This window comes from Natator depressus, chromosome 24, assembly GCF_965152275.1.
Source record: "Natator depressus isolate rNatDep1 chromosome 24, rNatDep2.hap1, whole genome shotgun sequence".
NCBI lineage: Eukaryota > Metazoa > Chordata > Testudines > Cheloniidae > Natator > Natator depressus.
The window spans coordinates 13,349,618-13,362,350 of record NC_134257.1 but is presented as its reverse complement, the minus strand read 5'-3'; the positions used below and the strand labels follow the sequence as shown (position 1 = coordinate 13,362,350).

The following is a 12,733-nucleotide window of genomic DNA, read 5'->3' as shown; positions in this document are numbered from 1 at the left end:
GGGAGTGGTGTCTAGTGGTTAGGGCTGGGAGACAGAACTCCTGGGTTCTATTCCCAGCTCTTCCACTGACTGTCTATGTAATTTTGGGCAAGCCTTTGTCCTGCTGTGTGCCTCAGTTTCCCTGTTAATTAAACAGGAGCGGTACATATTCTTTCTACAGAGCCTGGAGACCTGTGCCTGAAAATCACCAAGAAACAGCTGAGTAGAATCTTTGACCTTTGTAACAATAATCTCCTCCCCATTTCCTGCACCGCAGCTCTGCGCTGAGCAGCTGGGCTGAGCACTGACATTGAGGGAGAGCACCCCCTACTGAGCCCCCACCCCCATTATGTAGCTGTGGATCGTACACACAACATGGCACTGAAATTTTCCAACATACCAGCTATCTGCTTAACTATGGGCTCCTTGGTTTACACAGACACCAGAGCCCACATCCTCTGTGGATTTCCACCAGCTGGGATCTGGCCCCATTGACTCCACTTCAGTGATGGCCCATTCCCACCCACTGGGGATCTGGCCCCAAGAGCCCCACTCTTCAGAGGGCCATGGCTGCGTCCCTACCTGGATCCTGAGAGGGTGCTGCTGGCTGACTGCAATGGTTCTGCCATATACCTCCACGGTCACCACCTCAGCAAAGGACAAGGCCCTGCTGCTACGGTTGTTCTGGATTGTGACGTTGAAGGGGGTTAGTGTGGGGTCCTTGGAGCAGAGCCCAGACAGCTGGTAGATGCATGTGCCCTGGAAGTCATATCTTCGCCCAGTGAAGGTGGTGTAGTGATGGTCCCCGGAGGCCATGCAGGTGGAGTAGCTGATTGCATGGCAGCCACGGATCCCATTGACCACGGCGCATCTCTCACTGGCCTTGCAACTGGTCTCCTGGCAAACCACCATGCCCAGGCTGGGGTCACACCTGCACCGAAAGCGGCAGTTCTCATCGGCCCAGAACTCCTCACTGGATTTGTAGTATCGGCCATTATAGTCGCATCCGCAGCTCCCCACGGGGACGCACTGGCCGGCGCTGAGGACGTAACCGTTGTCACACTGGCAGGTCTCCACACAGGGCTCCCGGCAGGAGGAGGGGGAAGTTTGGTCAGAGCAGCTGGCCGGGCAGGCATTCCCACAGGCCTTGTAGTGGCTGTTCGCAGGGCAGGGCAGGGCTGGGATCAGAGTTGGGGGAGAATTAACCACAACAAAACTGACCAAACACCTGTCCCAGTGCATAAGACCGTGGTCCAGCCAATCCTGTATCCCACTTCTCTCTGAGGATGCTACACACTCAAGTGTTACACCCGCAGCAGCTAGCTGCAGACTGGAGAAAAATCCCTTCCTGACCCTGCAGTCAGTCATACCCTGAAACATGAGTGTTGATTGAAAAATGAGGGATTTTCCCCCATGGAAAATGTCTATTTTGGGTGAAAATTTCAGCTGACAACAAACAAAAATAAATCTAAAAAGTTCTATTCAGAAATGTTGTCCTAGTGCCTCCTGGGGGCCACAGTTCAGGTGCCTCATTCTCATGTATAAACCAAGCTCTGTGATTGGACTACATCACCCATGATGCACCATGCTCTACCCTTTTGGAAAGGGGAAGCGGTGCATCATGGGAGTCAATAGCACTGGTGCATCATGGGAGATGTAGAGCTGAGGATAGAAACCAGGAATCCCGACTCCCAGCCCACCCTGCTCTGACCCACTAGACCCCACTCCCGTCCCACAGATGGGATAGAACCCAGGAGTCCCGGCTCTGAGTCCCCCTCTGCTCTAACCACCAAACCCCACTTCCCTCCCAGAGCCAAGGATAGTACCTATGAGTCCTGGCTCTCAGCCCCCCTGCTCTAACCCACTAGACCCCACTCCCTTCCCAGAGCTGGGACTTAGAACCCAGGAGACCTGGCTCCCAGCCCCCTGATCTAACCACCAGACCCCACTCCCCTGCCAGAGCCAGGGATAGAACACAGGAGTCCTGGCGCCCAGCCCTCCTGCTCTAACCCTCTCCCCACTGGCCCCACACTCACTGCAGCCGGATTGTGTCCTCCAGTCACGGACCACGACCCCCTCCATGCGGCAGCTGGCGGCGTAGGCACCCAGCGCCTGGCACAGCATGGTCTTGGCACCCCCGTTGAGGCAGACATCGTAGACGCAGCTGTCGAAGAAGTTCTCCGGGCTGAGCTTGCGGTGGCATTCGCGGAAGGGGCCGTCCACCTTGGCGATCAGCCCGCAGGCCTCGTCCCGGTGGTAGCGCTGCCGCTGCTCCTCCTCGCCGGTGGGGCATTTCCCCTGGCAGATGTGCCAGCAGAATGGGTCGCGGTCCCTCACCTTCCAGCTGGCGGCCCACTCCACCACCGAGCTGGGCTGGGCGCCGGCCGGCGTCGCCATGTCGTCCGCTGGGTCCTGGTTGTAATTCCCACACAGGCCGCAGGTGGCGCCATAGTAGCTGCTGGGCAGGGTCACCTCCACCAGCCAGTTCCAGTCAAAGGAGACCTCCAGGCCAAAGGCCGTCTGCAGCACGGCGCTCAGGCCACTCTGGAGAAGCCGCAGCTTGCCATCGGCCAGGGTCAGCGGCAGGCTGGTGATGACATCATTCAGCTGCAAAGGGGAAGGGCAGGAGCATTAGGGTCACAGCCGTCCACACCGGGGACAGGAAAGGGCGTGCATGACAACGCAGCGGCAGGGCGGGGCGTGTTAGGGTACGGGTAGTCTGGAAGATGCGCTATACAGTATAGGTCAGCGTTGTGTGGTGTGTGTTTTGTGAGGAGTATTGGTGTACTGGAAGATGCCATACACAATACATTGGCAGCCTTGTGTGCTGGGGGCACAAGTGCTACGGAGGATGCAATACACAGTAGAGTGGTAGCGTTGTGTGTTGCGGGTGACAGTGTGTTGGAAGATGGGGGAGGTCTAGGTTGGATATTCGGAAACACTATTTCACTAGGGGGGTGGTGAAGCTCTGGAATGGGTTACCTAGGGAGGTGATGGAATCTCCTTCCTTAGAGGTTTTTAAGGCCCGGCTTGACAAAGCCCTGGCTGGGATGATTTAGTTGGGGATTGGTCCTGCTTTGAGCAGGGGGTTGGACTAGATGACCTCCTGAGGTCCCTTCCAGCCCTGATATTCTAGGATTCTATGCCATACACAATACAGTGGCAGCCTTGTGTGCTGGGGGTACGGGTGCTATGGAGGGTACTGTAAGCAATCTAGTAATCATGTTGTTCTGGAAGTACAGGTGTATTGGAAGATGCTATATCCACACAGTGGCAGCCTTGTGTGTTGTGTTGGGAGTACAGATGCTACAGAAGATGCTACACAATACAGTGGTGGTGTATTGTGTTGCAGGTACAGGTGCTACGGAAGATGCTATACACAATACAGCGGCAATGTTGTGGTACTGTGTTATGTTGTGTTGGGGGTACCGGTGTATTGGAAGATACTATATACAACACTATGGCAGCATTGGGTGTTGTGGTGTGTTGGGGGTACCAGTGCTACAGAAAACGCTATATAGAATATTGTGTCAGTGTTCTGTGTTACAGTATATTGTGTTGCAGGTGCTATGGAAGATACTATACACAATACAGTGGCAGCACTGTGTGTTGTGTTGGGGGTACAGGTGTATAAGAATATGTTGTGTTGCTGTGAAGCGTGTTGTGGTGGCATGACGCTATGTGTGCTGTCTCATGCCACAGTTGCGCTGTGCAAAGCTGTGTTGTGTTGCCATGAGGTTTTGTGTGTTGCAGTTGTGCTATGCTGTGTTGTGTTGGTGTGAAGCGTGGTATGTTGCCCTTGAGCTGGCTGGAAGCCCAACCCGACCCGGGAGACTCACCCGGACTTTGCCGACCTCTTTCTTGTGGATGGAGATGTTGTACCCATAGACGTAGATGTTGGTCAGGCGCACGTAGGAGACAACCTGGTTACCCCCCCGGTTGTCGTTCTTCTCATCAATGGCGAAGGGCTCCAGGGTGGGGTCAGTCCCGCAGTACTTGGCCAGGGTGTAGGTGCAGGTGCCCTGGAAGTCGAAGTCCAGCCCGTCGAAGGTGTGATAGTGCGGGTCCCCCCAGCCCCAGCAGGTCTTCTTGTAGTCAGGGACACACGTAGCACGGCCGTTCTCGACCTTACATGTCTCCTTGGTCCGGCATCTCAGGGATTTGCACGGGTCTGAAGGGAGAGAGCCCAGCCGGGGCAGGACGGAGGGATGAGAGCTGGTTGGGGACCTGCCATGGGGTACGCTCAGAGCCTCCCCCATCAGCGTAAGGAGGTGTCCCGCCAAAATGTTCAGCACAACTTAGCTCAGTAGAACAAAGCAGAGGTCAGGGCTAGACTTTAAATAACTGCAAGGTAGTAGCAGAACTGGGGAAAGAACCCAGGAGTCCCCCCTAGCCTCCATTCCTGCTCTAAGCCACTAGGCCCAATTCCCTGCCCAGAGCTGGGATACAACCCAGGAGTCCTGACTCCCAGACCCCCACCCCAACCACTAGACCCAACTCCTCACCTGGAGCTGGGATAGAACCCAGGAGTCCTGACTCCCAGCCCTGCCCCCCGCTCTAACCATTAGACCCCACTCTTAGCTGGTAGCATGGACAATCATCTATATACTCGGGTTCTAGCCCATGAAAGCTTATGCCCAAATAAATCTGTTAGTCTTTAAGGTGCCACCGGACTCCTTGTTATCTATATACTCTGGCTCCAATAACCCCTCACAGCATGTTTACATCAGCCACTGTCCTTTACCTTTGTTGATGCAGCCCATGACACCATCTTTGATCTCACAGGTTTCGTTGCTGGCACAGCTGTGGGACTCGCAGCTCACCCCTCGGGCTGGGCTGCAACTGCATCTTTGCTGACACTCGTTCACCAGCACCATCTCATTGGGCTGGTTGAAAAAGGGGAAATAATCCCATGTCACAGAGCAGAAACATCAAATTTTCCTTTCACTGGTGAGAACTTCTGCTGGAGGTAAACCAAAGCTAAGGATAGAATCCTGGCTGTCAGCCCCCCTGCTCTAGCCACTAGACCCTGCTCCCCTCCCATCCCTGAGCAAGGGATTGAACCCAGGAGTCCTGACTCCCAGCCCCCCTTCCTCTAACCCACTCGACTCCCTTCCCCAAAGTTACCCCTTTTCTTTCCCAGTTGTAAGGAACAATTCATGGTGTATTCAGCCTGGAAAGAAGCAGAGATGGGGGGGCATGAAGTGAGGCCTGGGTGATTAAGAAGGAACCATCCATTGCTTCCTTTAGACCCGAAGAATACATGGGTCACTCCCCTAAAATTGATGGCCGGAGAATTTAGGACGTTCTGCTTCATCAACCTGTGGAACCCACTGCTGCAGGAAGTTAGAGAGAGGATGCTGCAGCAGGAGCTTGCTTAGATTTCTACTGGATCATCTCATCTGATCTCCTGTAGAACATAGGCCAGGGAACTTCCCCCAGTTTTCCCAGGTTGAGCCCAATCACTCGTGTTTGGCTAAAGCATCTTCCACAAAGGCAGCCAGATGAGGTTGGAAGACACCAAGGGATGGAGAATCCAGCACTTCACTTGGGAATTTGTCCCACTGGTTAATCACCCATGCTGCTAAACAACTGTGCCTTATTTCCAATTTGAATTTGTCTGGCAACGAGAAGAAAGAGCAAGTGACAGGAGGGTCCAATCTTTTTCAGGGAACAGGCTGATCAGGGAGATGACTCCAGCCCTGTGGCATAGTGTTGACCCATATATGCAGGGCTAATGCATATAAAAAAATCACATTAGTGATATGTATTATTCCCACCACGCACATTAATCTGTAGGGGTCAGGATGGATAATCAGCTAAACATGAGCCATGGCCAAAATATTTGAGCTAATGTGATCCTGGGAGGCATAAACAGAGGCAACTCAAGTAGGAGCAGAGAGATTGTTTTGTCCTCTGTATCTGGCCCTGGTGCGACCGAAACTGGAATCCTGTGTCCAGTTTTGGTGACTGCAGGTCGAGAAGGATTTTGATAAATTGGAATGGGGACAGAGAGGAGCCAGGAGAATGATGAAAACATTAGAAAACATGGCTTCTAGTGATAGACTCAAGGAGCTCAGTTTCTTTACTTTAACAAAGAGAAGCTTAAGAAGTAACTTGATCCCAGTTTATAATTATCCACCCAGGGAACAACTAGTTAATATTGGGCTTTTCGCTCTAGCAGAGAAAGATCTAACATGATCCAATGGCTGGAACTTGAAGCTAGACAAATTCCGTAGGGAACGAAGGCATACATTTTTAATGATGAGAGCAATTAACCACTGGAACTATTTCCCACCGGGTGAGGTCCATCACTGACAATCTTTAAATCACGATTGGATGTTTTTTCCTAACAGATCTGCTCTAGGAATGGTCTGGGGACAGCTCTCTGGCCTTTGTTATGCAGGAGGTCTGAGTAGATGGCCACAGTGGTCCCTTCTGGCCTTGGAATATACAAATCGATTAATCTATGACTATGCATTAAGCAGACAAAGCACTATAACATTATAGAAGTTACAGGGCCTGAACTGGCCTACATCTTCCTATAAACCGGTTTACTTGTGCTAAGTATCCCATAATGCCCTACATTAACTTTGGCTGAAACTGATAGAAAAACTGTCAGGATTAAGATAGGGGTGTTACCCTGGTACAAGCCAAGGAGATGTCTTCACACCCATGTGTCAAAACACAGGGATAAGAGGTACACCACAGTACCCGAAAAGCAAGGTACAAAGATGATTGGTTAAATCTAGCCTCTGGATGATGGCTACAGTACCTTTTTATCTGTAAACAGGATGGGTGTAAAAAAGGAGCGGTAACTTTGGAGACACACCTTCTTTCTAGGGGGAATTCAACAACGCAGCATGTGACAGCTTCCCAGAAGTTCCTATTGTATTGAACTCTTTTTTCCTGTACTATTTTTTAGGCTTGGGAGGATTAGATTTGTACCGGCAAACACTGATTTCACTGTACACACAAACCAAGGACAAAAATATTTTCATCCATAATCGTCAAAATTCACAGGTAGGCAAGGTAAGAAGAATGCTGCAATGCTGATCAGAGTTTGATTTCAGGCTGTTCACGTTGTGGGTTTTGATGTGAGGCTGACAATTTGTGTTTTAATGGTTATAAAGTTGTAACTTTTTGAATCTTAGCCACTACTGTCATTAACTGATTAGAGTCTGACCCCGCCCCCATAATTTTGTGCAACTGTGAAAACTCAAATCCATTAAAAAAATTAAAAATGCTTCAAATCCCCAAATGTTGTGCAACTGTGAAACTTTAAATAAATTTTAAAAATTAAAATGGTTCAAACCCACAGGTTTGCGCAACTGTGAAAATGTAAATAAGCCAAAATAAAATAAATGCTTAAAACCCACAATTCTGCACATTGTGAAAATTTAAATCGATAAAAACAAAAAATGCTTAAACATCAGTATTATCGGTTGAAATGATAAAACCATAAAAACTGAATTCTGCCAAGCTGAGCTGTAGAGAGATAAGGGGGTGACTACACTCCTATAAAGGACTCCAAGAAGACCTCACACCACAATTTACCCAGGAATTGAAGGATATTATCAAATCCTTCCCCAAGCAACTCTGAGAGAAACTCTACAGACTCATCCCCTCTCTAATATCCTGGGACAGACACAGGCTCTACTCTATTAACTGTTACCAAGAAAGCTAACTGATGTTGGTTATTTGATCTCTTGGGTATCTTTCACAACACATCAAAGTGTGGTCAAGGAGTTGACTACAGAATGTAATGACAAGCAGCACATTAGGGTTCTTTGCCTGTCTCTGGAGATCGGGAATTAAGCATGGCCAATGGGTTGGATGCCAAGCCCAGGGGACCAGTGTTTTGATCCAGAATACGCGCCCCTAGGCTGTAAATCTGCTTCGCTCCAACTGAGGAGCTAGTCTTAGGTTCCCAGTTAGGGGTAATAGGATCAGACCCTCATCTACCAGCAGGGGGCAGTACCTTGAGGTATCTCCCCTGTTCGAAGCAGCCACAACTCTCCACAGTCACGCAGCCCTGGCCATCAAAGAAGAAGCCATCATCACACTGGCAGCCTTCGGCACAGGTCTCCGGGCACGGGGTGGAGTCGGTGATCCAGGCGCAGGTCACGGTGCAGAGGTCAGCACACACCTCATAGTGGCTGTTGGCTGGGCAGCTCAGAGCTAAAATAAAGAGAGAAATTATTGATTCACAGAGGCATAGATTTGCAGGAACCATCATGAGCAACCAGTCTGCCCCAGCCCAGATCTGATGGTCGAGCTAGAGCACAGCTTTGAGAGAGAGATCTCCGTAGAAAGACTCAGAGGGCAGGAAACTGCCCTGTAGCTGTGGCAGTTGTTCCCAGGGTTAGTTCCCCACCCTGGGGAAAATCTGCCCTTTATTCCCAGTCTCAATTTCTCTGGCTCCATCCCCCAGCCCACCAACTGTCAGCTCTCGCTCTGCCTCTGTCTATTGGGTTAACAAGCCCTCTGCTCCCTGAAATCTCCTCTCCAGGGAGGTGCTGATAGACAAGGACTAGCCTCTGAGCCTTCTCTGGGTTAAACCCACTAGATCAAGCTCCTTCAGTCCCTGGCTCTCGGACAGGTTTTTCAGCCCTCAGATCATTCCCGTAGCTCTGACCCCGCCCCCTTTTCCGATGTCCTGTCTGACGTGCAGCCCCCCAGAGCTGGGCACAGTCTCCAGTCATGGTCTCCCCAATGCCGTATCTCAAGAGGACCCCACCTTCTGGCTTCTCCTCACTATCTCCTGCTTCTCCAGCCCAGGGTCATGCTCACCCTCTTGGCCACAGCATCTCCCGGAGAGCTCATGGGCAGCTGGCTCCATCAGGACACCTGGGTCCTTTCCAGAGTCGCTGCTTTCCAGGGTACAGCCCCTCCCGCCCAGCCTGCGAATCTGACCCACAGTCTGTGTCCCTCTGCAGGATTTTAGGACTAAGGAACATGTGGCTCAGATTATTCTGTGCACCAGCATGGATGGAAAGGGAGCCAGACTGGGAGGATGAGGAAAGACTGGATGAGAAGAAACAGATAAGCTAAGGGTCTGGAATGAGATGCCCAGACCTGATGCCCCCCCAGATCAAAGAGGGTGAGCGGGACAGCCCCCCGCACCCCATCAGCATCGCGGCACTTACGGCAGAAGGAGGCGCTCCTCCAGGCCTGGATGGGGGCCCCGGCCTCTTGGCAGGCCGTCACGTAGCTGTGGATGCTCTGGCACAGGACCTGGGAGTCCCCGTTGCCCAAGCACACATCATACAGGCAGTTGTTGAAATACACGCTGGGGCTGACCGCGCCGTGGCAGGCGGCGAAGGGGCCGTCGGGGGCTGTGAGCAGCCCGCAGTAGTGGCGCTGTTTGAAGATGTCCTTTTTGGTCTCTTCACAAACCAGGCAGCTGTTCCCGGCGCATCCATCTGCACAGGCCACCCCTGGGACTGGGATTTTCCAGGCGGAGGCGAACGCTGCCACATCAGGGGCCGCCCTGCCATCGGGGAGCAGGAACTTGTCGTCCCGACGCCCGTTGTAGTTCCCGCACAGGCCGCACGTCTGGCCCTGGTAGTTCCCCGGGACGGTGACTCTCACGTTGTACAGGAGGTTGTAGCTCATGGTGAGGCCGAAGTCGGTTTGCACCAGCACGTTCCCACCGTGCTGATACGCCCAAAGCCGCCCATCGGCCACAACCACAGGCAGGTTGTGGGACACCCCATCCACCTGGGAGAGACAGAGCATCCCGTGTGAGCAGGGGGAGTGGACACGGGGGCCGGGGAGAGATGCAACAGGAAAGCACGCAAGCTGAATTCCACTCTGTTCTACGCACGTAAATCCCAACAGAGCCAGGGCCAGATTCAGTGTAAATCCAGAGTCACCCCTGACTGCAATAGGGTCAGGGCTGGATTCTGATTGCAGCTCCTCCAGGATAAATCCAGAGCCAGCTCACAGATTTCAGACGAATGACTCCAGAGTCACTCTTCCCCTCCCACCCAGGTCTCTGACCCTGTGTAGGGGGCGTCTAATGCTACGGCCCTGGAAGAGCCGGTCCCAGAGGCAGATGGGGGGACAGAGCTCCGCTGGGGACACCCCTCTTAGCCAACAGGCACTCTGCTGTCTCTGAGAGGTCAGGACTGGCCCTACTGTTCTGCCCACCCCACTACGGAGTCTGCTCCTCTTTGGCCCGTCCCATGAGCAGGACTTACCCTGATCAGCCCCCTCATGCCCTGCAGCAGGGAAAGGGTGGTCCCATAGAGGCGGATGGACACCAGCTTGGCCATGGAGACCTGCTTAGTGCCCCACGGCTTGTTCTCCAGGTGGACGGTGAAGGGCATCAGCTTCTGGGCGTCAGTGCAGGTCGTGGCCAGGGCATAGGTGCAGGTGCCCTGGAAGTTGGCGGCAGCACCATCGAAGGTGATGTAGTGGGAGCTTCCAGAGATGGTGCAGGTGGCGGATCCCACAGGGTGGCATCTCCGGACGCTGCCCGCCACCTTACACTCCTCCTTGGGGCCACAGGACAAGCCCTTGCAGGCCACGTCCCCGCCGGCCTGGCAGACGCACTGCTCCTGGCATGTCGGATGGAAGGTCTCCCCGGCCTGGTAGTAAAAGCCCTGGTGGATGCAGCCACACTGGGACATGGGCACGCAGCGGTCACCGCTCAGCACAAAGCCCTCATCACAGACGCAGCCCTCCCAGCACTGGGCCGAGCACTGAACTGGGGCATAGAGACTCCTGCAGGTCGGCTGGCAGCCCCGGGTGCAAACCTCATAGTGGCTGTTCCGGGGACAGGCTGGCTCTGCGACGGGAACAGAATGAGGTGTCAGAGCAGCAGTTTCTGATCACAGCTGGCGCCCTCTGGAGGGGAAAGGCCCTTGCCCCATTCCCTGCCCCCCTGAGCCAGCCAGCCACACAACCTGGGGCAGGATCGGAGCTGGCGCCCCCTGGAGGGGAAAGGCCCCATTCCTCACCCCCACCCCGCCCTCGCCCGAGCCAGCCAGTCCCCGTCCTGGGGCTGGATGGGAGCCAGCACCTCCTGGAGGAGAAAGGCCCAGTGCCCCATTCCCCGCGCCCCTGAGCCAACCAGCCCCCCACCCTGGGGCAGGATTGGAGCCAGTGCCCCCTAGAGGGGAAAAGCCCATTCTCTCAGCCAGCTCAGGGGATAAAAACAGAGCAAACCCTCAGTTGCTGTTTGTCAGTGTAACACAATTGGTTTGAATGCAATCCTGCAGATTCTCACCAGCTGGGGAATGTGGCCGCATTGTCTCCAATGGGGCTACGGCTGATTGACCCGAGTTGGGATCTAGCCACATTAACTTCAGTGGAGCTACAGCCGATACACCCCAGCTGGGACCTGGTTGGATTATCCAGGTTTGTAAATATTCTCCCTCATTAGGGATAAAGCAATCCATAGGGTCATGGATCGGAGACCAGGAGGGCGCCTCACGCCGCCCAGCCCGCCCTGTGTGGTAGCCCAGCCCAGGAACCCTGCCCAGCGGACAGCGCCGTGTGACGGGCGCACACTCACTCCAGAAGACGTGGTATCTCCAGGGATGTACAATCACCCCAGCGGCCTGGCAGGCTGAGGCATAGCCGGCAACCACCTGCCCTAGCACGGCCAACTGCCCCTTGGACACGCAGTAGTCGGACACGCAGTCGAGGAAGAAGCCCTCGGGATCAATTCTGCTGTGGCACTCCCTGAAGGGGCCGGTGTTCTCCAGGATGATCCTGCACTCGGTGTTGATGCCCCGCTGGCGATCGGCGAGGGCTTCCAGGTCAGGGCAGGCCCCCACATCGACTTCGCCGCAGCCAAGGGGCTCAGCCACCCTCCAGCTGCGTCCGGCACCTGCACCGGCCTTCCCAGCTGGCTCGTCACTCCTGTCCCCATTGAAGTTGCCGCACAGACCACCCAGGGTGCTGGCATAAGTGCTGGGCATGGTGACGGTGACCCCGCTGTGCCAGTCGAAGGTGACAGTGAGGCCAAAATCTGTCTGGATCACGGCATCCCAGCCTCTCTGGTACATGGAGATCTTCCCTGTGCCCACTTGGTATGGCAAGTTGGTCAAAATACCATTCACCTAGGGATAGAGACAGACACCTTGATACAAGACTGTGCAGCGATCACTGAGCCCCAGTGCAGAAATGCAGCTGTGTCTAAGGTGGGGCAGCTGGGGAACAGGCACACATAATGCCACATAGGGATGGCTTGCCCAGCTCTGAGATGCAGCTACATCTGGGGTAGGGAAGCTGATTCACAGACCACAAGTTACTGAGGAGAACAGATGGTCTCAAGGTTAAGGCACAGTATTGGGAGCTCTGGGTTCTCTCCCCAGCTCTGGGAGAGGAGTGGGGTCGAGTGGGTTAGAGCGGGGGAAGGTGGGAGCCAAGACTCCTGGGTTCTCTCCCTGACTCTGGGAGGGGAATGGAGTCTAGTGGGTTAGAGCGGGGGGAGGGGGGGCTGGGAGCCAGGACTCCTGGGTTCTGTTCCCATCTCTGAGGTGAGTGGGGTCCACTTGTTACACCTGCGGGGTAATGATAGGTTCTAGTCCAGACTTGCTGGGTGATTGTGTGACAGTTCCTTAATCTGTCAATGCCTCAGTTTCCCCAGCTGTGAAATGGGCACTTCCCAGCCTCAGGAAGGGGTTCTATCAACGTCTGTGCTTTGGACTTCTCTGATAGGTCCTGCGGGGAGGCTACTGCTGGATGGAGAGTTTAGGACAGGAAGTGCGGAAACTCAGGCTGACGTAGAATCAGACCA

General features: G+C 54.0%; 1 protein-coding gene across 1 annotated transcript in view; it reads right to left on the bottom strand.

Annotated features, from left to right (window-relative positions):
• The window catches only part of LOC141977505 (IgGFc-binding protein-like), a 31,345-nt gene that overhangs the window by 9,566 nt on the left and 9,046 nt on the right, over positions 1–12,733 (bottom strand). The window contains 8 exon segments of the mRNA XM_074939023.1: positions 562–1,157; positions 2,016–2,586; positions 3,819–4,150; positions 4,724–4,865; positions 7,961–8,160; positions 9,129–9,702; positions 10,185–10,774; positions 11,504–12,053. Coding sequence (XP_074795124.1) covers positions 562–1,157; positions 2,016–2,586; positions 3,819–4,150; positions 4,724–4,865; positions 7,961–8,160; positions 9,129–9,702; positions 10,185–10,774; positions 11,504–12,053 — 3,555 coding nt within the window.